This window comes from Corvus brachyrhynchos, unplaced genomic scaffold (assembly GCF_000691975.1).
Source record: "Corvus brachyrhynchos isolate BGI_N302 unplaced genomic scaffold, ASM69197v1 scaffold836, whole genome shotgun sequence".
In the NCBI taxonomy this organism is placed as follows: Eukaryota; Metazoa; Chordata; class Aves; order Passeriformes; family Corvidae; genus Corvus; species Corvus brachyrhynchos.
The window spans coordinates 38349-38666 of record NW_008238669.1 but is presented as its reverse complement, the minus strand read 5'-3'; the positions used below and the strand labels follow the sequence as shown (position 1 = coordinate 38666).

Sequence of the window (318 nt, the reverse complement as noted above, 5' to 3'; positions counted from 1 at the left end):
GTGGGTGGGTCAAGGGGTACTGGGCTGTCCCAGGAGGGTTTTTGGGGTCCTGGGGAGGTTTTGGGGTGTCCCAGGGAGGGTTTTGAGGTGTCCAGGGTGTCCCAAAGGGGTTTTTGGGGTCCCGGGTGGTTTTGGGGGGGTCCTGGGGAGGGCTTTGGATGTCCTGGAGCTGTTTTGGGGGTTTCAGGGGGTATTGGGGCGTCCCGGGGGGGTTTTTGGGGTGTCCCGGGGGGGTTTTGGGGGCCTCACCCTCGGAGATGGGCCCGAAGGAGCTGAAGTGCTGCTCCAGGCCCTGCTCATCCGTGTAGTAGTTGAGGG

At 63.5% G+C, this 318-nt stretch overlaps 1 protein-coding gene across 1 annotated transcript in view; it reads right to left on the bottom strand.

The window, feature by feature from the left end:
• The window catches only part of LOC103618303 (polyadenylate-binding protein 6-like), a 14882-nt gene that overhangs the window by 967 nt on the left and 13597 nt on the right, over positions 1–318 (bottom strand). Inside the window, exon 4 of the mRNA XM_017738079.1 lies at positions 250–318. Coding sequence (XP_017593568.1) covers positions 250–318 — 69 coding nt within the window. The remainder of the gene's footprint in view (positions 1–249) is intronic.